This window comes from Etheostoma cragini, chromosome 17, assembly GCF_013103735.1.
Source record: "Etheostoma cragini isolate CJK2018 chromosome 17, CSU_Ecrag_1.0, whole genome shotgun sequence".
NCBI lineage: Eukaryota > Metazoa > Chordata > Actinopteri > Perciformes > Percidae > Etheostoma > Etheostoma cragini.
The window spans coordinates 9,317,186-9,344,106 of NC_048423.1; the positions used below are offsets into that span (position 1 = coordinate 9,317,186).

General features: G+C 38.1%; 4 protein-coding genes across 15 annotated transcripts in view; 2 read left to right on the forward strand and 2 right to left on the reverse strand.

The window, feature by feature from the left end:
- LOC117960869 (collagen alpha-1(XVII) chain-like) overlaps positions 1-3,466 on the reverse strand; it is a 31,141-nt gene extending 27,675 nt beyond the window's left edge. For 5 of the 10 annotated variants that reach the window (XM_034899126.1, XM_034899130.1, XM_034899125.1 and 2 more), the window contains exons 1-2: positions 3,022-3,465; positions 1,721-1,788 (exon numbers count right to left, since the gene is read on the reverse strand). In XM_034899126.1, coding sequence (XP_034755017.1) covers positions 1,721-1,775 — 55 coding nt within the window. In that variant the 5' untranslated portion in view covers positions 1,776-1,788; positions 3,022-3,465. Of the gene's footprint in view, positions 1-1,720; positions 1,789-3,021 lie in introns of all 10 variants that reach the window. The other 5 variants (XM_034899128.1, XM_034899127.1, XM_034899124.1 and 2 more) reach the window with 3 other exon arrangements.
- Positions 3,467-6,475: 3,009 nt separating this feature from the next.
- sfr1 (SWI5-dependent homologous recombination repair protein 1) lies at positions 6,476-8,093 on the forward strand. The gene is made up of 3 exons (XM_034898639.1): positions 6,476-6,874; positions 7,048-7,401; positions 7,522-8,093. Exons 1-3 carry the CDS (start codon positions 6,779-6,781, stop codon positions 7,708-7,710), a joined length of 639 nt encoding a protein of 212 aa, XP_034754530.1. The 5' UTR covers positions 6,476-6,778; the 3' UTR covers positions 7,711-8,093.
- Positions 7,815-26,230, reverse strand: cfap43 (cilia and flagella associated protein 43). Of its 3 annotated transcripts, none has more exons than XM_034898637.1 (38): positions 26,085-26,217; positions 25,593-25,846; positions 25,344-25,440; positions 25,061-25,228; positions 24,644-24,794; positions 24,328-24,472; positions 24,115-24,197; positions 23,816-23,947; positions 23,561-23,677; positions 23,375-23,452; positions 23,086-23,234; positions 22,712-22,815; positions 22,077-22,226; positions 19,633-19,787; positions 19,370-19,534; positions 19,143-19,273; positions 17,647-17,812; positions 16,917-17,027; positions 16,236-16,313; positions 15,547-15,672; positions 15,357-15,461; positions 15,133-15,249; positions 14,420-14,611; positions 13,965-14,171; positions 13,709-13,795; positions 13,371-13,451; positions 12,549-12,677; positions 12,328-12,447; positions 11,960-12,067; positions 11,641-11,727; positions 11,470-11,558; positions 11,166-11,376; positions 10,670-10,782; positions 10,224-10,383; positions 9,889-10,053; positions 8,383-8,463; positions 8,139-8,292; positions 7,815-8,062 (listed from the first exon to the last, which is right to left on the reverse strand). In XM_034898637.1, exons 1-38 carry the CDS (start codon positions 26,111-26,113, stop codon positions 7,887-7,889), a joined length of 4,971 nt encoding a protein of 1,656 aa, XP_034754528.1. In that variant the 5' UTR covers positions 26,114-26,217; the 3' UTR covers positions 7,815-7,886. The 3 variants fall into 3 exon arrangements, with proteins under 3 accessions (XP_034754528.1, XP_034754526.1, XP_034754529.1); XM_034898635.1 differs by having other exon boundaries at positions 14,420-14,614; XM_034898638.1 differs by lacking the exon at positions 25,593-25,846 and having other exon boundaries at positions 14,420-14,614; positions 25,344-25,362; positions 26,085-26,230.
- Positions 26,231-26,267: 37 nt separating this feature from the next.
- The window catches only part of LOC117960610 (glutathione S-transferase omega-1-like), a 3,066-nt gene continuing 2,412 nt past the window's right edge, over positions 26,268-26,921 (forward strand). The window contains exon 1 of the mRNA XM_034898601.1: positions 26,268-26,439. Coding sequence (XP_034754492.1) covers positions 26,412-26,439 — 28 coding nt within the window. The 5' untranslated portion in view covers positions 26,268-26,411. The remainder of the gene's footprint in view (positions 26,440-26,921) is intronic.

Genomic DNA, 26,921 nt, shown 5'->3' on the forward strand with positions numbered 1-26,921 from the left:
TAAGCGCGTTCGCCCCATATTGGCTGAGTCCTGCCCCCCTATATCTCTCCCCCTTTCATGTCTATCCACTGTCACTATAATAAAGGGAAAAGCCGCAAAAAATAATCTTAAAAAAAAAGCAACCCTTGTAACCCTTTATAAAAGGTACATAATTAGATAGTGGTACTAACGTCTCTAAATGTTGAAGTCCTCATGTGTATCTGTTTTAGTTTTAGTAATAAGTTATTGTCAAAAAAAAACAACTAAAACATAACATTACACAACACACAACATTATATCTGACATGTCAGTCTTTTCTGGGGTGTCACAGCTTTGATTTTCACAGACACACTTTTCCCTGAGCTTTCAAAATGATTGAAAGGCTTTCATCTGTTGATAGACTTTGGTGCAGTTGTTATGGAGATAGCGTAGTTGTTATCATGAGATGGGGAACAACAGCTAAACCATCCCTACGAATGCTGCGGAAGATTTCCAGTGAGTGGTTCTGTGTGGTCAGATTTCTTCTTTTTTCTTTGTTAAACTTCTATTTTTAAGGTCAATGAGGAATCTTCAATCTCAACTCGGCCATGCGGGCTGTGAACTTATTCATACATGTGTCTGTCCCCTTAGTGTCTTGATAAATAGAGGCTGGTAAACTATTTTCTAAATATAAACAACGTTTCGAATTTATTGAATAAGGTTTGTGTACCATTAATTTTGTCATGGGTTATAATGAAGTGGGTGCTGATAATTAATAATAATAACAGCCTCCGTCCACTAGGAGACGTCTCGTTCTCCAGCTGCAGCCTGTTGACTTTTAACAGTTAGATCATGTAAATTCCATTTCAATTTCATACTGCCTCCTTGCTTCTGTCCTCCTCCTCCTCCTCCTCCTCCTCCTCCTCCTCCTCCTCCCTTTTAGGGACTACTGTTTGTTTCATAGTCAACTTCTATTAAAACTAAAGGTTATCATACTTTTGCTGCTGTTGTTCCTCAACTTTGAAACAACTTCCAACAAAGTCCAGGAGAAGCCAAATCAGTGCATGAAAATCATCTTAAAACTCACTTCTTTTAGTTTGTTTTCAATTGTACTCAAATCACATTATCTTAACTCTTCTTTTTTGTCCTTTCTGTAAAGAACTCTGTAACACATCATTTGAAAAGGGATACATGTATAAACTTAACGACTTTCTTTGCGAGGTAGCATAGAAAACAAAAGAACAACAGAATGGCTGATTATATATTTTTCTCAGTTAGCGTCAAACATAAAATCAGGCGTTCCTTGGCCTCCCCATCCTTCTCTGTGTTAAAAGTCATTAGGCCACGAGGAGCTGTCCTTTTACAATCAGTTATGACTACTGGAGGAAAACCTGGAGGATGATTAACACCCAAAGAGCGAGGAACAGAAATGGAAACCGACACCAGTGAAGACATGCCATGATGTTAGTGAGAGTGAGCCGTCGAAAAAGAGAGACAAAAGCCATCAACCAAGAAAACAAGTGCATACCTGTTTTGGGGTATTTAAATACAGAGTTTACACCACGGCAATCTGTCATTACTTTTTCGATTGAGAAATTCTATTTGTATCTCTCTAAATAAAACCCAAACTATGTGCATAAACATACAACACTTGGGAAAAAGTGTTTGTTTTTTTTGTTTTTTGACTTTGGGTGAACCAACCCTTTAACTGATGTTCTTTTTGGTGGACACAAAACATCATAAATAAATACAGAAATCTCACCCTTTTCTCCTGACAAGCCTCCTGAGAAGTCCATCTCTCTCGTTAACTCGTCCATCCCATTTTATCTGCTGAGATGATGATAACACGTTGACCACGGTCATGCAACTGTGCCAATGTTGTTAAAAGTCTATTCAATCCTTGTTACTGTGGTTTTAATAGCGTCTTAGCAAATATTTGGTTGCTCATATCTGATATTTACTGCATCAATTTGAAATTTCACAAGACAGAAAAATGCCTTCAAATCAGTCTCATGATCATATTTTAAAAACCACTGAGTAATATTCTAGTTGTTACAGTTTTCACTTGAACATCCTGTTTTGATAATAACAGAAATTCTGCAGTGAGTCCAAGATAGATCAGGTAGAAGACATCACCTCTACTGTATTTAAAAACTAGCAACTTTCTATACATGTTCAAATGTCATGTGAATAGTGGATACGACAATAAAAGGCCTTAACTATGGATTTCAATAGACTTTGGATTCACTTTGTGTCTTTGAAGATGAACAAAAAAAGAACAAAAGAGGCCACTGGATCACAGCTAAAATGTGAAAGACCATCCTTTTACCACACCCTGTCAGCCAGGACATTTAACAGCGTGTGCTATATTTACTGAACACTTAGTATCAGTATTAAAACACTAGTTTTAAAACCCTAGTATCAGATTTAAATGAAAAAAAAATCAGAAATACTCCAAAAGGTGGCATTTTCCCCACTCCTTTCTCACAACCTTGGCTACTAAAAACCCATTTTGTAACCTCTAAAATGCAATAACCACTCAAGTTTTAAATTTTCTTCCGGCTCTGAAAAGTAAAATGTTAATGAAAGTCAAGTAAACCAACATTTCTCAATACATCTCCTACTTATTTTAATTAAAGCTTGTAAATAGCCAGCAACTGATCTGAAAAGGCTGGTGTCACATAAAGCTGGTGCTACAGCTAGGTTAGGTCCTGTAATATATTTAGAAGGATGCAAATAGAACAGCAAAAATACATGTAAACTATCCTGAGAACACACACTAACATACCAATTCTATAGATATCACCGGAAGAAATCTGATCCCCCAAACTCCTAGGTGGGCTTTACAGACGGGGGAAGAAGTAATTGTAGTTTTTTATGGGATTATAGAAAATTCAATCATACGTATCCTAGAACTACAACTATAAAGCAAAAAAACTCCCAGAGTGCAGTTAGTCAGTGCAGAGATGCAACAGCCAGTTGGTAAGAAAGCCCCGCACCATCCAGCACACAAAAACTTTACATTTTATACGTTTTAATTAAAAAAAAGTCCATAATCCATACCTTCAACCAGTTCGAATAAGAAACAATCAAATCCCGATTCCTCTCAAGATGGGCTGACTGATCACGTCCACGGGAGAGATAATGTGTTTATATGAAGTTGACGAGCCGTGGTGGGATGTTCTTACAGTCCTCGGTCCTTTTGTCCCTTTTTGCTCAACTTTCTCAGGCAAGTCAAAACAGAGATTTGGGCACCGGTCCGAGCCGCGCCCATCGGCGCTGGAGCTTGGCGTTCAGGTGTACCATGCGGCACGAAATGTTGAATTTAAAAAAGAAAATACAAAAACCAGCGCCTGAGGGAACCAATTAACTCACCAGACTCACCTCTGCAGAGACATAAAGTTGACTGTGAAAAAAGAAAAGCGTTGAACTCCTCCTTCTGTAGTTGCTGCTTTGGTCAGCACTTTTTTAAACTGGCAAAGTTTTTGTGAGGAGTTGGGAAGGGATGATTTGGGTGGGTTTTTTTCTCTCTCTTTTTCATTTTATGGATTACAGGCGGGCAACCATCTCAGGGTCTGCTGATCTATTGTGTGTAGCAAATCCATCCTGTTGCAGCTGGAACACATCTGGTGCACACATTGGAAGTTGAAGCAGAACATTTTGACTATACGGTTTCAGCCACTGTGCTATTACATAACCAAACTGTATTTTTAACACACATACAAAACATTTTCTGTGCAAAAGCACGCATGCAAGACTCGATGAACTTGTCAACGTTTTTTTAACTGACCTCCAGGTCTTTGCACCCAGGTCTAATGAGCATATTTGTGCAGCTGTTGAAGGATCCCTTTTCCTGCCTTACTGAGATTAGGAATTACACCCCCCACATACACACACACCAGAGTGGAAGAGCTGTTTTTAACACTCTATGATCATAAAAAAAGTTCCCTATCCATTCATTTGCATTTATGCAATTTTGAGCTAAATTGATGCTTCAGTTCTCCACTGGCAGCCGCAAGCGCCACTAGGATCCTTCACCCACCACACCCTGTGGAGACATCCACCCACCCTGCATGACTCACAGCGAGCATGACTCCAATCTGCTCAAATGATGGAAAACAAATAGCCACAAGGATAGTGGAACAGAGGAGGAGCTGCTCCACTCACATCTATGTGTAAGCTTGAATAAAGCCAAATCTAACGGAAAGGGGCTCGTTTACAACAGATTCCAGGATGGTGAAAAAAAAAAAAGGAGTTCACTGGCTTGTGTTGCCCTTTTGAGCTAAAGCACACTCATGTTTATGTGAAGGATAACAGCTTCCCCACATAAGGGCTCATCATTTCTCTGGAACAAGGCAGTGGTTTTAAAGGTGCCCAAATTAGGGTTACAGCGAGTGTGTTACATAACAAGGAACTTAATCATTTGAGGTTTATCAAGATAATGTGACATGTACACGTTAATGATTCACTGTGAAAGTGAATCTTGACAGTCGTGTTGTAAAGTAAACCACCAGCAAACCACTTAGGTAAACAAGAAAATATCACTCATTGCGCTGCATTTCAACAACTGATGGAATAGATAGATTGTATTGCTTGACTTCATGACTGTGGGTTATGAAGGAATCTCTGTACACATATTTAATTTGTATATCACTATTTCCCCTGTATATTTTATTGAAACTGTACTCACTATTATTTTAAAGGCTAATAGACTTCATATATAAATCCATTTAAGTATAGTGACAGATAAATGTTCTTATTACTTATTGTACACTTATTGGACTATAGTTCATTAACTCCGCTCAGTATTTATTTTTTTATTACTGTAGTATTCATGTTATCTCCTTTTTATTCATTTTTTTGTTTTTTACTTATTTTGCTATGTTCATGGCTCTTATTCTTACCTGTCCTTCAACTGTGTTTGATTTGTACTCCTGTTGCTGTTACGACACCTGAATCTCCACACAGGGAAAGCAAAGATTTATCTTAACTTACCTTATTTTAAAGGACCATTGTTTAAGCGAAGGCTAAGGTACTGACGATATATAAGGCAAGGTTCACTAGAAGTCTGGAGAGAGTTCAGGTCTCTTCTTCATGCTGCAGGAGGTAGAGATTTGATTCATCACACCATTGACTCTGTAATCTTTAAGAGAACAAGAATAATTTCTCCAACACATTGGCACCACATGAAAGGGCAATTTCCAACACAGACAAAGCAGATAATGTAGCAGAGTATCAACAGGAAATAAAAAATAACCTAATAACCCTTAAAACAAAATACCCCTTCAACTAATCAAAATGAATTGACACCAATGTGAACATTCACGTTTTCTCAACTAGCCAATGGATTCCAGATCTCACAATATGTTCCTCAACTACAGGAGAAACCCATATTAGATGTAAAGGGGGCAATAACATCTTCCTGCTGATCCATATGTGCATCTTATGAGGAATAAACAGCCTGCTCAAAAATAACATGTGGCTTTAATTATGAGTGCTCAGCATACAAACCTGCATTTGATGAAAGAGCTGGCATCATCACTCAGTGTCTCACATAGTCTCTAGATTCTATAAACCCACACCGTTGCTACAGTTACAGTGCAGAGGAGCAAGCACAATATTTCATGTCATGTATTCAAAAGCTAAAAAAGAAGCAGAGAAAGCAGTCTTCTGACTCACAAACTGTAATTATATTTAACCCCAGCCCTGCAAGATTCATCCATGTAAAATGCTAAATCAAAATTCCCTGGGGTGTGTAATATCAGCCTGACTCAAGTCTAGGCAGGACAGTGTTTTAACTCACACCTTTCTCCTCACGGCTACAGAAAAAGACAAAAAATGTAGGATATTGGGATAAGTCGCAAAACAATCTTCAACAACGATCAACAGGTCCGTCTGTAGGAGTTTTAAATAAATCTTTTAATAGAGATGAATCAACTGATGAGAAGAGCTGAATCACAATATGAGTCAACCCAAGTAGGGATTACCAAGTAACACTGCTTGGAACTGAATCTGTCCACAAGCCTACATAAAATAACTTTTAATTTTACTTCTTCTGAGCACTTTATTTTGTGGAGCAGTCCAGTCGGATCAGTGCATCACCTTTCAATCCCACCAGAACAATCCCATACAATAGTCCCACTACTTTCTCTATGAAATTTTTATGTTAATTCTTATTTTAATTTACAACATTATAATTGTCACTGTTATGAGTATAATATTATTATTATAATTTGAAGTTTGGGTTAAAAAAAAAATCCTGAAAAAAATGTTGCCTGCTCCATCACAAGCACTACTGACTAATAACTTTACCAAAACAAGAAAAGAGAGATGGTGGAGCTTTATGGTTTCTTTTTGCGTTTTAGGTATGGATTACATGGAAATATAAGGTTATAAAGTTGCAGTTTGTGCTGTAACCACTCTTAATACATCCATGGTTATAGCTGTAAGCAACCTATCTTGCAGGAAACAACTACAGTTCCCAAGATCATTTTCGGTAATGCGTCATGAAAATGTGTCCAATCGCTGACTCTGGAGGTTTTCTTCAGCGCAAAAACAAGGAAAACAAAAAAAACCTCACATCGTGCTCACAGATTTGCATCTTAGTTCGCGTTTTGTTAAAAACCTGTTGGTTGCCAACTAGTTATTGCAAAATAATTCATCAATACGTTTGGTTGAGTATTCGGGTTACTTTTGTTGTTACGAGTTGGTTTATAATAAACTATGTGACTAAGTTAGATCATACTCGTTTGGCTAACGTTGACCCAGTGTCCCTAACCTGCCTGTAACGTTACGTTATCCACAGCAAAGAGGTTTACCGATGGAGACCACTCCTAAAGCAGCCAAATTAAAATCCGTCTATTCTTCACCTTGTAATTCAGTGGAGTCCAGCCCCTGTGACCATAAAGAGGAAAAGGTAGGTTTAAGTTACACTTGCTTGCATGTTAACTGACGTCAGTCAGGTAACGTTAATGTTAGCTCGCTATCACGTCAACGTTTTTAAACGTTATTTCCAAATTGGTTAAACACAGTCTAGCACCTGCTATCACCCCACTGTGCCCTGCCACTGATTCGCTGTCATCTCCGCAGAATAATCAGAAGCTGAGTTCCTCACTGAAGGAGAGGCTGAAGAGAACAAGGCGCTCCTTCACCTCGCCCTTATCTGTGGCCAAACGCCTCTGTGTTGATGAGGAGGACGATGGCCAACAAGTTTCAGCAGATTCCCGGGAGACAGTTAATAACCCTCCACCGATCGTGCCCAATGTCGATGTAAAACGAAATGAAGACAGATCAGGGAGTGAATGGCTTTCTGGACCCCTTCCCGAACCGTCATATCCTCCTTCCAAAGACTTGGCACTACAGCGAGACCAACTGAGGAAGGAGGTCAAAGACAAGATGGAGACTTTGCGAAGACTCAAGATGGTTAAAATGTACAGGAGCAAGGTATCTGCTATCTTTTAAATTCTCCGGGTTGCTCCAAGCATAAACATGATGGGATTCAATTCACTTTACTTGACTGAAAGTAGTCATCTTGATATGACCATTCCCTGTCTCTTTCCCTAGAATAATTTAGCGCAGCTCCAAACCTTGGTTGACAAGTGGAGGAGTTGTGCCCAGGCTGCCCTGTACGAGCTCCAGTCAGATGTCCCTGTAGACGGGGGGAAGGCCAGCCTGTCAGGTCTTATTGACCTCTTTGGTCTGGATGATGGCATTCTGCACTTTGACCGCACAGAGGAGGACTTCACTACCTAATAAATATATGCTTTAAAAACAATCACGTTACAAATACCCTGAGTTAACTAATTGTTTTATTTATTTTGCTGTGACACCATTGTTACTCACAGCTTACGTTCTAAATGTCATGTTAAGTAAACTTACTGAGAAAAGTGTAAATAAAAGTGTCTCCTCTGCTGAGGAGAAGCCTTTTCTCAGTTGTGTTTCAGCTGATCAAGTGAAGGAAAGTTTTTCATCCTCAGACGGTCAACTTCGGCCCAGAGGAAAGCCAGATCCTCCGCCAGCTGTTTGGCAAAGTCCTCCAAGTTCTTCCTCTGAACGATTTCCCGGTAGTGCTCTTCAGTTTTAGCTGCTTGGTTTTCCTCTGAAGCTAAACACCAATAAAGTCAAATTATCAGTCAGAAGAGGCTCCCTTTTTCAATGAGCTGAAATGATTGTTTAATTACCTATTGCTTTATAGATGTGTCTCCTCTCTGCCACAGTCACCTGCATATTAGGTAGCTGCTCTTCTACGATTGCGTTCTTCTCAGCTTTGATTGCTGCCTGCCTGTTGAGCTGTTCGATCTTTTTAATGCGATGCTGCACATTCTGTAGATGAGTCTAAAAGTAGAACATAATATTTATAATTTAACAGTCACAAATGGAGAGTACACAAGACAAAGCCAATCAATGACATTACGTTTCTGTTACCTTTTCCTGGAAAGCTATAGTTTTCTCCAGAATGGAAACTTGCTTGGACACACGACTGTCTCTATCTGTCTTGTTGAGGTACTGGAAAGAAACAGGGATTACTGACTTTTATGGGGGGATGAAAAACAGAAGGAGCAGCAACATAATGTGTCAACAGGGTTTTCTTTAATGTGTCTTCCTTATTTGACAACAGTTGTGGCACGACTGCTTCGTCATAAAATGTTCAAGATCGCTCAGGATGGATTTTTTGTTTTATTTCCAAAGTGTTTTTCCTCTCAAGGTTTCGGGGGCCTAAACAATGACGGGGGCCTAAACAATGACGGGGGCCTAAACAATGACGGGGGCCTAAACAATGACAGGAAGCTGCATGGCTCGCCACAGCGGAGCTACCTGAACCCTTTGCTGGAGGAAACGGGCATTCAGGCCTGGAAACATGTTTTGTGTGTGCCATGCTCATCAACTTTCTGAAATTAAAATTATGGATGACTCATTTAATCTTTATGAATGTTTTTATTGCTTAACCACCACCTTATTTCTTATATAACTAACTCGTGCAACAACTTGTTTAATAATAATACTAATAGCAGAGCATCTTCCTGTCCAGCTTTGTGGTCTGTTTTTTATGAAACTGCTTGTTCACACCTTAGATTGACAGTAGCTCAGTGAATCAGAGAAGCTTTTCTGTTTTCCAAGAATTTTTAATCATTTTATAAACATGGTGGAGTAGATACTCTACTTTTTTTTATTCCTCCCCTTGGATTTTTCATTCTGTTATTTTTTTCCTCCGGTTGGTTGCTGTAGGACAGCGACCCAAGCAGTTAGGGGTTTGGTGCCTTGCCTAAGGGCATGTTGGCAGGGCCCAGGAGGTGAACTGGCATATCTCCAGCTGCCAGTCCACACTCCATTCCTGGTTTGTCGAGGACTTGTATAAGCTACCCTCTGGTCCCTAAGCTAAGTCCTCACAGACTGAGCTGCTGCTGCCCCGGTGTATGTTGAGAAAGAAGAATAAAGAAAGCATAATTTCGCACAATATATTAAACCAGTCTCTACCTATTCAACAACAATTTTTAAGGGTGCAAAAAAGAAGAAGAAAAATTAGTGTGGGGAGCTTGCATGAACAGGGTGTGTCTGTGATAACAAAAGATCTTCCATCTGTACTCAGGGATGGTAACAATTTTCTGCTCGCAAAACATCTGATGCTGCCAAAACCCAAATACCTGCCTTGATGTCAACGACTGAGGTTTTCCCAGAAATGCTAACACCATGAGTGCAAATACTTCATTGCCATTTCAAGCAGATGCAAACTTTTTGAAAGCTTTTGTCATATTACCATGAATTATGGACGAGGTAATATCTATTCACTAACCAGCAGCATTAGTCCTCGGAAAGTGTTATTCAGTGCTTCTTTCCTTATTCAGGCCATGGCGGTATTTGATTGCAAATAAAAGATACCCAGGTCCCTGAGAAAAACTTTAAAAAAGTAGTTTGATGTGAAATTAAACTCACATCTTGTTGCTCCTCAGAGAGTCGTAACATCTGGATGTCCCTCGCCTTGTTGTTGAGGTCCTTGATCTGCATCCCCATCATCCTGTGCTCCCACTGCAGCTGGATGATGCCCTTCCGGAAGTCTTTGCACTCCACCATGGAAGCTATCTTCTGCTCTCCAAGTGTCTGATCATATAGATAAAAATTATTTAACAGACACATTCATAAGCAATGTATATGACCACCACTTGAATGTGTACATGCAATTATGACCCCCTGTGTATTGTATATAGCAACAGCAGAATAATATACGTCCTCGTTTTGCAGTGTCTGTGTGTCTGGTGATATAGGCTGACCCTGATGGTTCTGTTGAGGTCCTCCACCACACTCCTGTGGTGAAGAACAGCGTCGGTGTAGTCAGCCGTCAGGTCTGTGGTAGACATCTCCACCTGGCCCTGTTTGAGCAGGACCTGGACCATGATATCCGTCAGGAAACGGTTCTTGTCCTTATGCAGCCTGGAAGGGAAGAGTGCATCAAAAACCACTAGAGGATCATTCTTTCATAGATAAATATTATTTGTAAGGTGATATTTTTTTTTAAAAATGATATACATATATAATTTTTACTTTTGTTAATATATCACCTTTTACTATTGTAATAATGACACAAATTCTAAATTTTAAGACTTGTGGCTTGATTGCCATTCTCTCAGTCATCCCTAATGTGTGACAAATAAAAATGTTTTATGAATTTAAACACAATTGCTTATAATCAGAAGGAATGACGACATCACAGTCAAACCTTTCAAGTCCGTCTGAGAGATTTTTAATTTCCTGTTGTGCTGCGTTATCCTCATCTCTCGTCGTCTGAAGGAACGCATGCATCTCAGCAAGGGTCAAAGCTTTTACTTTTACCTGCAAGGGAAATGTCAGTGAAGGGACAATTACATTCAAGCCATAAAATCATAATGTTAAGTTTTCTAAATATGAAATTGATGAGATTAATTTGTAGTTTCAAAGATTGAAGCTTGTAACCAGACTATAAAATGTTTTACTAATTCCATACTTATGGTATGGAAAGGATGTTTGTCTGCATTTCGATCTTTAACCTTTCTAGCGAAGCCCCTCCAAGATTTCCCTGTTTTTAATGCTGATTGACTTTATTCTAAGAAACTTCTTTTACAGATCTGCCACTTAAATTCACTATTCGATTAGTTGAAAAAAACAAATGAGTGTTAGTCCTCTAAGAATTTCTTCAGTCAACGATGGCCCAAAACCTATCCATGTCCTGATTTTACCTTTTTCTCACTCTCTACTTTTGTTCTGCGGACAAGACAAAACCTCTCCCAGATTGATGGGTTCAAGCCTTCTGGTATATTCTCCGGTGCATCCAGCTCCTCCATGGCCTTCAGTATTTTGCCGAGTGCATCAGGAGCCAGAGATCCGCACAAACGCTGGTCTTTAAACGGGTTGGAGTTGTTGTCGGTCTGGGTCCTCATCTTTTGAACCCTGAGGCATACAGTAAAATGCAGTGTCCAGCAACTGTGCAGCTAATTCACAACTTAGAATGTTGATATTGATATCAAGGTAAGTATTACAAACCTGGGTCTACGCTTGAATAACTTATATAGTTGATCAACCATGTGGCTTGGTACATCAAAGAACTCTTTCCTGAATTCTTTGTCAAGAACCTTGGGAGAGGGGGATAGATACTATGTATTTGCACCATCACTTACAGTCAACATTATTTTAGTATTTTACCAGCTGGCTTACTTTGTCCTCAGCTACAATGCTGTCATAGGTCTCGTGAAACAATTCTACTTCTTCTTCGTGTCTCTTCACCTCCTCCCCAATTTCATCCTGAAATACAGGTCAATAAGATGAGAACAGAATGTCTGGGAACTAATGACCGGCAGTCTTTAAATGGGTGTGCCGCACAGGTAAACTCTTGCAAAACATGCCTGAGTGATAGGGAAATTTAAATATATTAGAACTTGGAAGAACATCACTACCATTCACTCAGGTGTCTCACAAATAACAGAAACTAATGCATGTCATAAATTCCATTAGCATTACTGTGCAGTTTTCTGACCTTGTATGCCAAGGTTTTTTCAAGTTTGAGCTTGAGCTCCAGCTCTCGACATCTCATCTCGTCTTCTATGAGGACTGTATATACAAGATAAGTAATCTTGAGTTCTTCCTGTAAAAAACATCAAAAACAACATTAAACAGGAATTTTTTAAGGTGTCACATACACAAGATATCATATTTCATAATTATCTCAAGGAAGAAACCACAATGAGAGCAGAGAGTGTGTGTGAGGAAAATGAGAAAGAGGAAACAAAAGTAATGGGACGCAGTTTGCGTCTGTGTTATTAGACCATGTGTCACATACATGAACTGCGTGTGTGTGTGTGTTTGTATATGTGTGTGTGTGTGTGTGTGTGTGTGTTGGCTCACCTGATAAATTGCCATTTCACATTTCACTTTCTTCTCAAACAGCTTTGTCAAAGTTTCATCAAACCTTTCGGTTGCTTCCCTGGTGGACGCCTGTAGTTTTTTAATTTCAGTTTCCATTGACTGGAATTAAAGAGTTCACAGATGATCTATATTGATTAGTCACTGATACAATGCTAATTATATTTCTGAAAACTGTATTATGAATCTGTCTCATGTAATACCTTTTTGTATTTCTCCTTCTCCTCACTCAGGTCATTGGTTTTCTTTTCATACTCTTTATAAACTTTTTTCTCCTCTTCACTCCAGTGAATGTCAGGTTTGGTCAAAACAAACTCAGGCGGAGGTATTTCCTGTGGAGTCAAATCAATAGAAACTATTTGCACTTCATGCATTTGATTTGAACTGACACTTCCTAGAAAAAATGTTAAAAAAGAAAACCCTAAGACATAATTTGCCTAATACGATCTTGTATGAGTATCAAGTTTTGAATTTTGGCTGCAGTGAGCCGTAGTGTTTTGTTCACGTCACAAGAAATGACTGCTGGAGTCAGGGAAGGGTTTCATTCTGCTCTTTCTCTCTCAGACAATTCAGTATAAAAAATAGTGTAAAAAAATACATAATAACATAGCATCTTATAATAATACAATTTACATCAAGGTTGCAACTAACAATTAGGTCAATAGACTTTGTTTAATACCAATAAGATTTATAAAATGCACTGTCTAGTCAACAGCCCAAGGAGAGGAAATGTCTTGTTTTCTTAACAGTCCAACACCAAAAGATATTCACTTTACTGTCAAATGTAAAGAAAATCATCAAATCTTCCCATTGGAGAAGTTAAAAACAGAGAATGTTTTGGCCTGAAAAATGACTAAATAAATTACTCGATTATTAAAAAAGATGCAGATTTTCTGTCAATTGACAAAATGCTTAATCGACTAATCTTTGCAGGGCCTTAAAAAAACGTGTATTTCAAATTGTCTTTAAGTTAATTGAACAAACAAGCATATGACTAAATATATATACTGAATATAAAAACCTACCATTCTCAAAATGTCCTCTTTTTTCACTTCAAGCACTCCATCCATCATGTCATCAAGAGCCCTGTCTCGGACATTATCACCCTGCAATAGAAAGATCAATTACTACTATGACAGAACTCACCTACTTGTATTCATTACTTGCTGTATAATCACATAGACTTACCATATTAATATGTTTATTTTTTATTTTTGATAAAGTACTTTTTTAAGTTTAATGTACTTTTACTGTTGTCAATAATAATCAAATGCAGTTTTCCATTATGGAAATAGTTCAAGAATGTGTAATTAGCAACAAACAAGAGTTGCAAAACAAAAACACATTTATTATGGCAGCATACTTTGGCAGCTGCACGTTTTTGCTCCTCCAACTTCTTCCTCTCTTCCTCCTTTTTCTGTTCTGGGGTGAGGTACTTTTCTGCTTTTATCTAGAGTGGGACAAAGGTGCATTTCTCTTTGGTAAACTGTGAAAAAGCATCTCAGATGATGATGACCACATACTATTTCACATTTCAGTAAACAACAGACCACAAAGTATTCTTTGTTTGTGGATGTGAACTTTGTAAACTGTTGAGATGTTTGAAATGCGGTAGGAACCTCAGAGTCGTCCACAGTGAGCAGCTTCTCTGGCTGCTCGCTGACGGTCAGGCTGGGCTCCCACAGGTCCTCGCTCATGTCCAGCTCCAGCAAGATCTTCCTGATGTGTCTGTTCCTGTCCCTCACACGGTTCAGCTCCTGCACCTTCTGTCTGTGCACGGCCTCAAAGTCAGTGTTGAAAGCTGTCTTGATGCGATAAATCACATCCTGCATTTGGAGTTGAGTGAAATTCGGCAAAGAACAAAATAGTTTTCATGATCGTGATGACAATAACCATGTATGACTGAGTCAGTTAGTTCTTATGAATAACTTATTTTTTGTCTTTAGTTCACTTTCTATAGTAGTGATTTTTAAGAGTGAGTTTTGGGTACTGTTATGGCAAAGTATTATATAACATAAAAGCATCATTATCACATTTCTGCTGAGATCCAACAGTTTTTGGAACAGGTTCCCACCTGTAGCAGAATTGTCTGAGCGATCCTCTGTTCTGTGGTTTGCAGGCTGAACTGATCGTAGATCCAAGGATTTGAATATCCTAACTGAGCAGAGAAACTTCCCGTTAAAGCAGCAGTGTCTGCCTTGTGGCCTTCCTCCCTCTCCTCTTCCTTCTTTGCACTGGTTGTGTTGGAACTTTTCTTTAGGCTGCTCTGCAGTTGAAAGGTAGGAAGAAATACTTGTTGGGCTGAATTAAATGTTGAGGACTGAATCTGTGGCCCTAAGATTATAAAATGTAAGGAATATTGCAGTGAAGGGAGCTATCCTAACAACTATGTTTAGGCCATAAATCTAGAAGAGTTTCAACACTGGTGGACTGGCACGTGTTCAAGCATTTCAATAACTTACACCAGTGAAAGGTCAGCTGTAGGACTGTGATTCAAAGCACCAAATTATTTTCCAGCTGTAACCCTGTTTTGACTTGAATGGTTTGGCCATAAAATGTATTTCCAGAGAGTGAAATGTATTTCCAGAGAGTGAAAACCCACATATTGAAGAGGTTTCACTATCACAGCTTTAGAATAGGTTTGCATGCTGCCTTTCTGTTTTACCTAATAAACAGCCATAGCATCTATTTGTAATCCATTCAAACTCAACCCATTTGCTTCTCATTTCCGCATCAACAAGAATCTTAACCACAGAATGCTCAGGCCTATGGAGCAGTTTTGCTTACGGTGCAAGCAGCTATTTCAAACGTCCTCATATTCTGAACCCTGCGAAGGTCCTCCATCTCTTTCTCCGTCCGCTCTTTCAGAGGGTAGTTCTTCACCTCATGTTCTGAGTGAAAGGCCTGTGGTAAGCAGCCAGAAGTGATTTAGATTTCTTAGTACAGATGATGACATACTGTGATAATTAAGAAAATATCACTTGTCTGTGCCAGTTGCTAAGCAATCTTACCTTGACGGCCTTGCCTTTGACCTTCATAGAATCCCAGAATTCTCTTTTTAGGACATCACGAAGGTAACATTTTGCTAAAATCTCCCATTCCACTTCATTTTGCACCTACAATGTTACTGCGTTAAAAAACACTTCCATCACAACCTCAAAGCGAAATTAAAATTTCAGTGGGTTCGTGATTGTGCGTTACCCGAGAAACTTCCTGCTGCACCATGTCCTCCAATCTCCTCTGTTCCTCAACATCTAGGTTGAACTTCTGTTGTTCAAGACGCTCGATATCTGGGAGGGTCTCATTTTCACGCATCATTTCCTGGATCTGACAATACACAAAAGATGATTTAGATATATATTTTTTGTTAGACAAACTTTTTGTGAACATTTTAACACCACTCTGTGAACTGTTTTGTAATTGTGCACCGACCTTTTTAGAACTACCTTAGCTAGACTGTTAAAACATTACTACAAATGTAATTTGCTCGTTGAACTAATATGGATTTTTCATGATGGACTTATTGTATTTTTTGTGCTAGAAAACAATACAACTGTAAATTAAAGGGTAAAAGAAGATACAATTGAATGACTTAAAAATTCAGTGTTGTTGTATAACTTGCACATAAAGTTTTTATTCTTAGGATTATGAGTGTTTTAGGTTTATGATAAAACATTTTTGTTTTTTTTCTTTCATTTACTGTTTGTGTATGTGTTGCCCTGGCTAATGAGCTGCTGCGTATAATTACAGGGATACGTCTTGAATTGTATTGAATTAAAAAAGCACTTACCAAACATGCACTGTTTACATGCTTACATGCCCTTTGTAATGTTATTCTAGTTTGTCATGAGGTGTCATTGTTTACTTATTATTTATTAAAACTCACTTACAGTGTCACGTAACTCTTTGACGGTTTTCCTCAGGTATTTCTTTGTCTCCAAATATTGCTCATTCTCTTCTTTTATAACCTGTTCAAAACACACAGATTGAATCATTTGTATGAAAGTCAGACACTTTATGAAAAAAATTCCAACACCATCCCACCTTCCATCACTCAACATGAGGCTGCTTGATTAAACCTGAAGTCCTTGAAGAACACGTGATTCAGATAAGTAGCATGTTGTAGCATAAAAGCAGGCTGGAAAGTTTCTCTGCCCATTTCCCATATGTGTGAATGTTGCTGAGGTGTAAATCCTACAATTCAAAGACTGCCACACCTTCAGTATTAATTTATTGTTATCAAGCACTGTCAGGTAACAAAGTACTAAACATTTGTTTACAACTGCTTATCAGCTGTATAGCGCTTTACCACTTTCTATTTTGTTGACTCTTAACTCTATAAATCCGTGACTATAAATCAAGCTGTATCATAGAGAAACTTAATGCCAAAAGCAACACAGCAAGATATCACACGACGGTGTAATGGACAATTTCAAAATCCTCCACCAGCAACATAGAAACACAGGAGAATTATCTAAACATAGTCTATCTATCTATCTATCTATCTATCTATACCATATTCCACATCTTATGCCACCACCGCAACTATTACAGCATAAAAAGTCACTTACTGCCTCTCTCCTTCTTTCCAGCCAGGTGGGGTGTGAAAGTGGAACACACAGCAGGCTGTTATAATTGTCATCCTGCTCTGTCACATCCACAGTCTCCTCTTCACCACTGACCTACAGATTGTTAACAACACATATAAGAAATAAGCAAAAAATAAGCATGAGAAAAGCATTCACTTTCACACATTACTAAAATGTTATGCTAGTTTAGTAATGAACAAGGCCTTTGCATAAGCAATAAATAAGCATTTATTATCTATCAAATTGGGTAATATTCATACCAGATGTATACCACGGTGCCTCAAGACCACAAAGTGCTGATCTGTGTATCACTAAAAACAGCTCAGAAACAAATTGTTTCTTCAAATTTACTGGGATGCCTCATACTTTTAAGACCTACAACACCTCCATAATCTGCTGTACAGTACAGCTGGAATATTGTATCATTATTCTAAGTCTGCAATACAATGCTTTTGTTGAAACTGTTTTAGAGAGGCATTGATTTAATAATAAATATCATAAATTACATCAGTATAACTGAACAGTAAAACTTTCATGATGGTAAAAGTTATTGCATGGGCCTTTGTACTAGACTGTATTAGTTTTAGCATGAGTATATTTTCTGCAATAGCAGTATTAATACTGTTTGGAGTTCCAAAAGCAACACAGAAACATTATGTACACTATTAGGTAATACCAATTCACTGATAAAACAGAACAGAATATAATTTACCTCATTTTCCTCTGTTTTTTCTGTGCCAGCAGGAGATCCTTGGCGCCACTCAGGCAAGGCAATGAGGACGGGATTCTCGGCATTGAATATGTTCTTAAAGAAATGATCCACAGACTGACTGTACTTGTTGGCTTCATTTACCTTACCAGACTTCACACCTTTAATTCTGTATTGAGTCATGAAAAACACAAGATATACACAAAAGAAGTTAGATATATGAAGATATTTGTTGTGGAGGATTGATGATGGCCAGTTAATCCATACATCCGAATACATTTAAAAATAACCATTAAAAAAAAAAAACATGCTCTCACCCCCTATCCTGTCCCTATCTCTCTGTCTTTAAAAGGAAACAAAATGAACTGTAGAGTTCTTTTTTTCTTTCTGCCTTAATATGAAAATACCATTTTGCAACAAGTAGCCATTTTGTATTTGTAATTTAACAATGAATGATAAGCGTAAGAGAAGAAGAACTTTAACTAATAAGGCTGACGATAATCTAGATTTTTACTATCTTCAATAAATCCCATCAAAAGACTAAAGTAGCAGCAGTTAGTGTGTCTCTCTATAATTTCGGACTTCCCTGACCCCGTCTGCAGCATTCAGCACCGAGCCCATTTGTTCCTACTGAAGACATAAATATATTTTAAACTGGTGAGAAATATATAGTTTCATTAAAAAAAGGTTTTAAAATGATTGCATAAAACTGTTGGGCACTTCAAATATATATATATATATATATATATATATATATATATATATATATATATATATATATTTATTTATTTATATATATATATATATATATATTTACAAATGTTACTTAAACAAGGGTAATAGTGCATTAATTCATGATCCTTTTCTGCTCTTAATTCGGTGCAGTAGTGAGTATTTATGGCAGAAGGAGCGTGTATATGGGATTTACTCAAATTAAATGACAGTGCCTGTGTTGATCATAATGAAGACACATGTTGCCATACATTATAAGGCTTTGGCTACACAGACAATACTTTTCCTTGTGAGTTTTGGTCTTTTAATGGGGTTTGATGACAATAACAAAATAAAGATCACCAGACCTGTCCTTTAAATTACTGTACTATCAACAATTTAAGGAGCCAATGGATAGTGAACCAACAATAGATGAAAAAAATGTTATCACAATTCCCGCAGCATGAAGGGTTAAGGAAAAATAAAAGCCTGCATGATCAAGGAGAGGAGCCACACGTGGAATGTGATCTGTTGTTGTGGGGGAGATTGTTCTGTGAAATATATTGGAGCTTTGTTTTCCTGCAGATTTGGGCCACGATCCCCTTGACCCACCACATCCCTTGTATTTATTTACTTTTGTCCCTCAAGGCCAACACTAAGAGAGTAAAATATACTGTTTAATGTGCACATATCCAACTGCATAAGAGTGGCATCACTGCAAGCAACAGCCCCCTCTAATGTTTACAGCTGTGCTTTATGTAAGCATGACCGACTGCTTGCTGTTTTACCTGAGATCAGTACACACAAGGGAGCCATCTCTTAAGCCAGCAGTGAAGAGTGTCTGGCTGTCTGCAGAGAAGGACACGCTCCGTACTCCTCCCAGACGGCATGAATGACATTGCAGTTCAATGTAACGCTCCTGTGCAAGTAGCAACAGCATCATAATACACACTATAGACATGAAAACACGATTTAAATGTTAAATAAATAAAAACCAAATAAAATTAGCTACTACCATGGAAGCAGTTTCTCGGATGCAAAGGAGGCCATCTCCGCCCACAGAAGCCAGCCATAACTGATGAGGAGACAAAAGTGGAGAGGCAGGGCCCAGAGGGTGACCCCTCACTTCCTGCTCTGGTTTGAGCTGGACCACCTGATGACTGGAAAGACCGTCGGTGTCCTGGGCAGACAGTCGGTAAAATTGTATCAATGATATTTAAGGTGGATAAGAATAAGAATAAGGATCATAATAATCTGTGACATTAGGCAGCGGTAAACCTGGGGAAGTTGAAATCGCAGAAGAGTTTTCTTCTTGTGGCAGAAAGCAAAGACCTCGCTGACTCCCAGAACACAGGATTTAAGTGGATGATCCACTTTGTATGTAGACACTTTGAGGATGTGTGTAGACAGACAACCATGTAGGTCTACACAATCTGTAGATCAGTAGAGGCACATCATCAAATTGAAATTAAATAAATAATTGTAAACAGTCAGGCTTGCTTTTTGTGTTTAGTTAAAACAACACCTTTCCATTGAGACAAATACTACAGAGAGCATGTATCTACACATCTATAATAATAGTAATAGTTGGTCTTGGCACAGAAGTGCTGTATCAGCTTAAGTATGTATGTATAGAAAATACACCACATATAGAAATGATCTGTAAACACTGTTGAAACCTTAAAACAACAGGTATGTTTTTTTATTTTTTAACTTGTTTAACCTGTGTGTGGCACAGCTCTCATCTGTGGCCACACCTATAACTAATGTTTGCACTTTCCCCTGAATGCCTGTCTGTCTTTGTCAACATAGTTTACAGGCTATATAACAAGTGGGTGCATCGTTGTAAAACACTCAGTTGTCTTATCTCTTTTTAACAGTGTTAGTAACAACATATCAAAACAGTTTATAAAAATGTCCAGTTGAGTACTATTAATTGGTTATGCTAATGTATCTGGTTTTGGTTTTCCAGTCCACTTTCAGAGCATTCTCCCAGCCTTAAAACAGAAAGAAGAACAGAAGGCAAGTGGAAGTCTAGTAAACTGCAACTCCATAATTTACTGCTGAAAGATTTTGTAACTATTAATTTCTCTCTACCAGCACACTACTTGAATCTGGTTTGATGTCATCAATCCCCTTGTAAACCTCTCTTCAACTACAGTAGATGATACATTAGCTGGAGGTTGATAAATTCTTATCTTTTGTTTAATGTTCCAACATCACTCCTCCAATGTCTGCACTGGACCTCCATAGCCTTTGTCTAATTTTTTTTAGTTATAAGGGTCCACCTTTAATAATTTAATATGATATGAAAAATATTATAATATCATAAATAAAAGTTCTATAATAGTTTAATATGATATGAATAATAATACTATAATAATATAATATAAATAATAATTTGATATGATATAAATAATAATATAATAATATAATATACATAATAATATGATATGATAAAAATGATAATACTGATACTTAGTTTTCAGTTTATGGTGCAAATGTCTTTATAGCATATGTCTTTGTGTTGTAGGGTGTATTTCTGTTGTAGTGTATGTATTTTTGTTGTGTATATATGGGTTGTAGTGTGTATTTGTGTTGCAGGTTGTGTAGTTGTGTTGTAGAGTGTGTTTATGCGCTGTAGTGTTTATTTGCGTTGCAGGGTTTGTATTTGTGTTGTAGATTGTGTAGTTGTGTTGTAGTGTGTGTTAGCTGTATCAGTAATTTGCCTGGAGCGTACGTAATGAACGTAGCCGTACCTAACGTAACTGTAACTACACAGTCTCTGTAGCATGACAAATACACAACAATGGGGTTAGTGTGCTAGATAAGAAATGTGATAAACATATTCGTCAGAGCTTTCATTTTAGAAAAAAGAATATATCCTAGAGGAAAATTCTACTGGGGATCTTTAATTCCTGGTATTAACTGGAAAAAAGCTTGGTTGTTAGTACTAGTAGTTAATATATATAAATTGGCCACTAGTGCACACACTCCAGCCAACGTCACCACGCCTTAGGCTCCAGGCAAATGACTGATACAGCTAATACACACTACAACACAAATACACATACTCTACAACACAACTTCACACCGTGCAACACAAATACAAAAACTATAACACAAATACACACCCTGCAATACAAATACACACTACAACCCATGTACACACAACACAAATACACACACTACAACAGAAATACACCCTACAACACAAAGACATATGCTATAAAGACTTTTGCACCATAAACTGAAAACTAAGTATCAGTATTATAATTTTTATCATATCGTATTATTATTTATATTATATTATAGTATTATTTATATTATATCAAATTACTATTTATATTATATCATTATAGTATTCTTATTCATATCATATTAAAGTATTATAGAATTATTATTTATGATATTATAATATTTTTCATGTCATATTAAATTATTAAAGGTGGACCCTTATAACTACTGGTTAATATCACCAGATAATTCTAGCAATAATGTGTTGCACATTAGGTCCTCATCTTGCATCTTTGACACTGACCCCACTGGACCGAAACAGGTCTATTATTAATAGCTCTCTCCCCTCTGTACCAGAGCACTTTATGATGTTCAACTAGGGCTGATTTAACAAACAACTTCTGACCAATATGCAAAACACCCTTAAATGAACAAAATAATCTTGAGAATAAGTAGGGAATGAATCTACTCCATCAGTGCTGTACCTGGAAGGTCCCTCGCAGGCAGAGAGAGAACTGTGAGCAGGCTACCATCGTGACGTTTGCCCTTGTGTCCAGTGCACACCGCAAGAACTTTCACCTGCTCACAGTCCCTGATGCACTGAGTGGAAAGGGACAAAATGGGTCCAGGAACAACTGGCAAGGAAAATCAAATGAAAAAAGGATGCAGGTGAGCTTGATCTTGCTCCATCTTTAATAGGTGTTAGAGTAAAAGGACAATTTATCATTAAAACACATATACAGTATACACACACACACACACATCCACACAAACACTACCGGTCACTTAGAAATTTCCATTACAGAAAAAAAGGGGTTCTCGACTGTAGAAAGAAGTGCCTGATCTTTAATGAAACATCTACATTGCCCATGATCTGAAACCATTCATTCAATGTTCCAAAGGCACATTCTGTTTACTAATCTGATACCATTTTAAAAAGCTAACTGAGAAAACACTGGAGAACCATTGTGCATTTATGTAAGCACATAATGTAATCTGGAAACTGCTCCTTTGGTTAAAAAAAAAATGCAACTGATCTCAGCTGGTGTCTATAATGGAGTGGAATGGACATTTCTAAGTGACTCCAATGCCTAAATAATGAATGAAAATGAGAACCTACCTGTGTATCCTATGACTGAAAACATCTTTGATGGCTTTGCATCTAGAAAATATATATGGGAATCTGCGGCACCGGTGAGAAGGTAGTGCCCCTCTTGATCAAATCTGTACACACACAACACAAAACACGCGCACACGCACGCACACACACACAAACACACACACACAAACAAACACACACACACACACAAAATAAGAAAGCCTGTAAAGACCTTTTTTTATTTTCCAAAAGTGGAAGAGCAGTGTTGTCATCTCTGGGTTTATGGGGAGAGATAACTCATGCCTCTAATTCATTAATGAGTGATGACATACTACTGTCACAGGTGCAGTGTTAAACTGAAACTCTGTGGCTTCACAGGGATGGAGGATACTTACAGTAGGTGATCCACAGGTGTTTGGTAGAGATGAACCTGGTGCACCAGGCGAGGCTGCTGCTGCTTGTTCAGGTCAATAAAGAGGACATTTCCTGAAGCTGTTCCAACAGCTGCATATTTTGCAATAGGACAGCAGGCCAGACTTGTCAACTAGAAACACAGATAAAAGGCTTTAAATTTACTATTATAATAAATGTTCTCTTTAATTTTCACATGCTTACAGAACAGATGCATTAGGCTACTATGACACTACTGACATGTTCAAAATATTCATATGTTGTGAATCTGACCTCAGCTTGAAGAGACAGGGAACCAACGCAAATGCCATCTGGGGACCACAGCTGCAGTTCTCCAGAATCTCTCACTGACTGCGACCAGCAAAAACACAAACATCAATTCTTGCTTAAGAGACAGTGACCTAAATTACACATACCATCATGAGACACTGTCATTCTTGAGCAACACAAATGTTTTACCACACAAATGTCCTTGTCAATGAGTGACAAAGCTGCTGCCACAAAGTTGCCGCTGAGAACATCCAGGACCTTCACAATTTTGTCTGACTGGGTCGGGTTCAACATATAGATCTGCCCCTAAAAAACAAAAAAATGGTTTTGTTCTCAGATTTCATTTTTAACATACCTTTTCTCTCAAGTACAGTAACATGTTATTATTTGATGGAATAACGGGTGGCTTCATAAACAATAACACAGTGGTGCATAAGTACTTACTGTATTAGAAGATAAAAGTAACGTTTCATAGTCAGGGGAGTACATCACAGTTGTGACAGGTCTTTCTAATTGCCATGTTTGTGTGACGTCAATCTGAGACGCTTTGATTTGCAGACAGTGCACCGCACTCTCCTGTAAAACATATGCATTTTAAAGTACTTTTAAATTGGAATAATTGGGAATTTGTGATGGCTAAATTTGCAAATCAGAACACCGATGGGCAGAAGAGTTAAAGTATTATATTTAAATGTGTCATACTCAGTGAGCTAGAAGATGTTAAAGGATGCCTGGGCTTGTACCTTTCCTACAACAATCAATCCATTCTTGTAAAGGGTTAAGCCTTGAAAGTTGCTCTGTCTGAGTACAGGGATGGCATCAACAGCTGAACAAAAGTGGAACACAAATCAGATGTAAAAATGTCTTTTCTATTGCCAAATAAAATTAGGCAATATCAAAATGTATCCCAATGGCTTTTAAATATCTACTCCATCCCAATGTGTGTATTTGTTTACTTGTTGGGTTGAAGAGGACAGAGACAGAGAGGCTCTCTGGGTCAACAAGTAGCAGGAAGCCTTCAGCACAGCCCACATATAGCTCTGATGTGGCTGTCCAGCAGATGGCAGTAGGAGTTAGTCTGGCTTTGGTGCAGAGTTTAGTCTGTGTAAACACAAGTGGAGTGTGTAACAGTTTACATTTTGTCTTTGTTTGTGTGCCTGAAAAAGATATTCATAGATTTAAATCACAGCTGTATCACCAAAACAAACATATTAATTGGTGAAAGTGTACTTGTTTTGTCATATTAGTGTATAAATGGCAGTGGGACAATACCAAAATGCTTTCTGCCTTGTCTCCCTTGAGTCCTGAGATGGCTGATGGAGGCATCTCAAGACCAAAATAAGGCAGTTTGTCCCTGACAGTATGAGAGGTGGGCACCAATGTCTCAACAAAGGAACCATCAGTTGCTGGAAGCTCTATCACACTGCAATGCAACAAACATGACATACACGTAGATATTATTGTTTAACACTGCATTCTAGGTATCTTGTGTATCTAGGTGCTGCATATGTTGTTCAGTCTGGCATGGGAGTCGGTGCTTTCAAACTGTAAAGGATATATGCAGGTTATTTAAGGTTTTTATGTATAATTTATCAGTTAAATTTCATGCACAAAAAGGCACAGAAAGTGTAATGACCATACATCAATTTAGATTTAAACAACTTGCTTTTACAGAAAGGTCAGCTTTACCTTGGTTTCAGGACATGAAAGCTGGCACTCTTCTCAATAGCCCAGACAGTGAGGGATGTAGTGCCCAAAGCACAGAGCTGGAGCCAATTCAGAGGGTTGAAGACCAAAGAAATGACATTCTGCCCAGCTTGTGGTTGAGTACAAATTGGCTCAGCATTTTCCCAGTTCCTGCATCACACAGTCATGATTACAGTAACATAGCTGCTCAGCCTAAATAAACATAACATAAACGGAACATATGAAGTACACAGTATAAAGTACTTTTCGGCTCTCAATGGCTTACCACACTGTTATGGTGTGGTCTGGAAGAGAGGAGCAACAGCCTAAATAAGGACCACCATCACTTAATGTCAGCGATGTGTAGTCCAGTTGTGCTGTTCCTGGAAAAATAATTATCTAATTAGGATTTGTGTGAGGGAAAATAAATGTAGGAGTGATGCATACAAACAAACACCAAAAGCTCAAATACATCTAGAAAGATAATTATATTGAAATCATCTATATAAAACAGCATCTACTAAAAGTATATTACCTTTTAGTTCATTATTCAATTGAAGCTCAGGGAAATTGTACACAAATATAGATGGGGATAGCTTTTCCTCGGAGAAAGCAAAAGTCTTGTTGTTGCCATTGGCTGTCAATACACCAATGCCTCTGCCAGGACTCTGAAGCACACTTCGCTTTGTTGTCTCCAGGTTGAGGAAACAGATATGAGACCCACATGTGTAGCATACTGTTTTATTGTCGACAAACTCGATACTCTTGTTTGTAAAACCTTGTACCCACCTGAAGGGAGTAAAACAGCAAAATGTTAGCTAGCCACAGTGTGTACCTATCATGCATGGGTGTATTATTTCTCTAATGTAGTATCTGAGGCATCATGGATAAGAGGTTAGCATATAGCGTTACACCTTCAGTGACCCGTCCAAATACGTAACCATGTAGCGTTATGCTATGAATAAAACGGTACATTAACGGTTTAGCTAGTTAATTGTACTAAAGTGAATTTGTAGCAGCGACATACCTGACTTCTAAACTTCCAATTTCATCCATTTTGAGATAAGAATAAAATTACATACAGTCCACTTAAACTTTTTTCCCCCCACCAATACACCCGACAAACGAAAGGGCGAGTACTGAGCTTGTAGTTGCGTATCCCTGGCAACAAAAAAACTCCTAGGAACCCCCTCCCCTCCTTTCCATGCTATTGGTTGATACATATCTGACACGCCTACACCGGAAGTGTGATACACATTAAATAATTCTACCTGTCTTCTCGGTCATCCACAAACCTTCTCCGTCCGTGCAAAGTCCGTTTTCACACTGATCTTTATTCACCACAATTTTCAACATGTCTACTGAAAAGTGTTTCGCCAAAGGTAAGACAGACAGCGATTACTGACTGACTTGCTAGGAAGCTTAACTACGATTAGCATTCTCTTTCTTTTACTACGGTTGTTCTTTGTCATTTTCTTAAATCTGTCACGTAACGTTAAATATCACAGGTTTATGTGTCTATGTCTCTCTTTTCCACTGAATGCATCGCTTTGCATTAATACCTAAGTTATTAAACTAAACTTTACATGCTGCCAGATGTTTGAGATCCCACTCAACATTTCTTCGTCTCTGCTGTTACGTTATTTATGCAAAGTCATGATGACTATTTCTGCTGAGTCATGATGATTACATGCAACGTTAACCTCCTCAGTCCGTTCTTAAACATCCAACAGTAAATCGAGTCTTCAATTCAATTCTCCAACTCTTTTTTTACCTTGATTATTATCGGTGTGATACCCCTACTGGTTTCCACAACAACTGGTTACCGTCATAGACAGTTAAAGAAAGAAAAAGTTGTCCGTAC